This window comes from Dipodomys ordii, unplaced genomic scaffold, assembly GCF_000151885.1.
Source record: "Dipodomys ordii isolate 6190 unplaced genomic scaffold, Dord_2.0 Scaffold10, whole genome shotgun sequence".
NCBI classification, from domain to species: Eukaryota; Metazoa; Chordata; class Mammalia; order Rodentia; family Heteromyidae; genus Dipodomys; species Dipodomys ordii.
In genome coordinates, this window is record NW_012267226.1 from 13580079 (window position 1) to 13583618 (window position 3540).

The following is a 3540-nucleotide window of genomic DNA, read 5'->3' on the forward strand; positions in this document are numbered from 1 at the left end:
CCCAAAAAAAAAAAAACTGTTCAAAAAGTGCCCCGTTATACTGAGTAGAATACAAAGTCTTAAAAACAAAATTGGCCTGGAAATTCTAGTTGCAAGAAAATAAATAAAATAATCTGGACAACTGATTCTAGAGAACCTAACAGGCACGCATCAGTACTTCCACTAAGAAGTAACAAAGAAAGCCGGGTGCCGGTGGCTCACGCCTGTAATCCTAGCTACTCAGAAGGCTGAGATCTGAGGATGGTGGGGTGGTTCAAAGCCAGCCTGGGCAGGAAAGTCCGTGAGACTCTTATCTCCAATAAACCACTAGAAAAACCGGAAATGGCACTGTGGCTCAAGTGGTAGAGTGCTTGCCTTGAGCTGAAGAGCACAGGGACAGAATCCAGGCCCAGAGTTCAAGTCCCATGACTGACAAAAAAAAAGGAACAAAGATATAGACAGAAAGTATGTGTACACAAGAAAACTTCCTCCAGCTGATCTTCCAGATCACAGACTCATTAATAACCTTGTGAGATGGAGGGAGAAGAGAGAAAAGGACTTATGCATAATCAAGAACTACTAATCCTTGAGTCTCCAAACTCAAAAAGAAAATCCTTCACAAAGAATAACTAGTAAAGGACTGCATACATGTGCACAGGCACATAGACAAGGTAGGAAGATAATACATCATTTACAGAGGAAAGGAATTAAGAGGGATTGGAAAAATGTACTGATGCTCTGTTATGATGGTCTAAGAGTATATCGAGGGCTGTGAATTTAGCTTATTGGTAGAGTGCTTACCTAGCATGCATGAAGCCTTGGATTCAATTCCTCAGTATCACATAAACAGAAAAAGCTGACAGTGGCACTATAGCACAAGTGGTAGAGTGCTAGCCTTGAGCAAAAGAAGCTCTCAGACAGTGCCTAGGCCTTGAGTTCAAGCCCCAGAACTGGTGGGGGAAAAAAGTATATATATAATTAAAAAACAAAACACTAGCCAGGTACTGGTGGCTCACTTATGTAATCCTAGCTACCTGAGATGCTGAAATCCAAGGATCATGGCTTAAATCCAGCCTGGGCAAGAAAGTCCATGAGATTCCTTTTTATTTTAGAAACTGTTTTCCCATGGTTTGGGGGAGGACAGAATTTTTTAAGTATTATTTTGTACTCAATTTGTTTCTTTTTTTAAAATTGTTATTGTAAAGTTGATATACAGAGGGATTACAGTTACATAAATCAATTAATAAGTACATTTCCTTTTTTTTTTTTTTTTGCTCGTCCTGAGGCTTGAACTCTGGGCCTAGGCACTGTCCCTGAACTCCTTTTTGCTCAAGGCTAGCATTCTATCACTTCTGGCTTTTTCTGCAGTTACTTAAGAGATAAGAGTCTCATGGACTTTCCTGCCTAGGCTGGCTTTGAAATGCAACCCTCAGATCTGTCTCCTGAAAAGCTAGGATTACAGACATGAGACACTGGTGCCCAGAAGAGTATATTTCTTTTTGAACAGTGTCACCTCTTCCCTCATTTTTGCCTAGTCTTTCCCTCCTGGCCCCTCCTTCCTGTAAGATTCTTATCTCCAATTAACCCTCAAGAGTGGAGCACTAACCTTAAGCACAAAAGTTCAGAGAAAGTGCCCAAGCCTAAAGTTCAAGTCCCAGGACACATTTCTCTCTCTCTCTCTCTCTCTCTCTCTCTCTCTCTCTCTCTCTCTCTTTCTCTCTCTTTCTCTGTCACACACACACACACAAAACCCTCTGAAAAAGGTTAAAACTCCTTAATATATCAGACTCTTAAATCTATGAAGTTTCAACAATGGTTATCTCCAGATTATCTTCTATGTTATTTAAAGTTTCTCACCAAAAAAAGTGTTTTTTTACATTAAACACATACTTTAAGTAAGTGTTTTATGGCACAAAACAAAGCTAAAGGCACTTAATTTTCAAGTAACTCTAAAAATAATACATACTTATTACACATCATACATACTTACTAAATATACTTACCCCATACCTTTCAGCTACAATATCCTCGAAATCTCTGTTTTCTTTCTCAGCTTGTTCCTTCATTCTTTGATAAGACTTCCTTAGCCAGCTTAATCCACCATCCTCTACTCCTGAAGCTAAGTTTCAATAACCATTATAATGTTAGTATGGTCATCAAAGAATTGGTACTTGTTTCTATCACTTCTAAAGTATAAACTTAAATACTTTTCCTTGAAAATATAAAAGCGATGAGCACATTTAAAATTATGTGTTTACTTGTTTAACACCACAGGATTTGAACACAAGGCCTCACACTTGCTTGGCTTATTTGTTCAGCTGATGCTCTATTACTTCAGCCAGGCCTCCAACCCAGCTTTTTGCTAATTATTTTGGAGATGGAGTCTCACAGACGTTTCTGCCTAGGGTAGATTTACACCTTGATCCTCTGGATCTCAGCCTCCCAATTAAATAGGATTATAGATATGAACCACCAGCATATAGCTTCAATATATAATTCTCAAATTAGTTCTATCTAGCTTAATTATATTCTTTCATTCAAATCTCCAGTTTATCAAGCAATCTCTTTTAAAAACAATTGTGGCCTTCCTTTGCTTTGTACTTCAAGCCTAGAAATGATTACACTTTTCATGTAAAAGTCTATTTTGCTTTCCTCTTATTTATAGTCTATGAATTTACAGTAACTTTCCTACTGTCCCAGCTATATCATTAAACTGTTCACTCTGCAGGATTTAGTGTGAATCTAATAAAGTGCTAGTGGCCACAGTTCTGATTCCTTGAACAACTACTAAAATGTTAACATAGCTTAGAGAAAAACACAAATGAGACCACTTTTATTCTCTCTCTCTCTCACTCTTTTTTTTTTTTGTCGGTCGTGGGGCCTGATCTTTGGGCCTGGACACTTTCCCTCAGCTCTTCAGCTCAAGGCTAGCACTGTATGGCTTGAACCACAGTGCCACTTCCAGTTTTTTCTGTTTATGTTGTACTGAGGAATCGAACCCAGGGCCTCCTGCATGCAAGGCAAGTGCTCTACCACTGAGCCACCTTCCCAGACCCTGCTTTTTTTATTCTTTATAATACTATTTATAAGGGAAACTTAAAACAAATATTTCCAGTAATAATTAAAACTATAATGTTAAAAGTATTTATACAAGCTGGCTGTCAGTGGCTCATGCCTGTAATCCTAGCTACTTAGGAGGCTGAGATCTGAGGATCACGGTTCAAAGCCAGCCCCGGGGCAGGAAAATCTGTGAGATTCTTATCTCCAATAAACCACTAGAAAATGGGAAGTGTTGCTGTGGCTCAAGCAGTAGAGAGCTAGCCTTGTGCTGAAGAGCACACGGACAATGTCCAAGCCCAGAGTTCAAACCCCACAATCAACAAAAAAAAAGTATTTATACAGTATCAACAAACTCCATTGATACATTCTATTCAACATCTTTATAATAATCTTCTAATTAAAATAATACTAATGAAGTCTTTCAATGAGAAATCACCAAATTTAATACTTAAAAAGCAAATAAAAGGGGCTGGGAAGGTGGCTCAATGGCAGAGCGCTTGC

General features: G+C 38.5%; 1 protein-coding gene across 1 annotated transcript in view; it reads right to left on the reverse strand.

Moving 5' to 3' along the window:
• The window catches only part of Cwf19l2 (CWF19-like 2, cell cycle control (S. pombe)), a 41304-nt gene that overhangs the window by 26807 nt on the left and 10957 nt on the right, over positions 1-3540 (reverse strand). The window contains exon 7 of the mRNA XM_013009427.1: positions 1983-2098. Within this exon, the coding sequence (XP_012864881.1) occupies positions 1983-2098 (116 nt within the window). The remainder of the gene's footprint in view (positions 1-1982; positions 2099-3540) is intronic.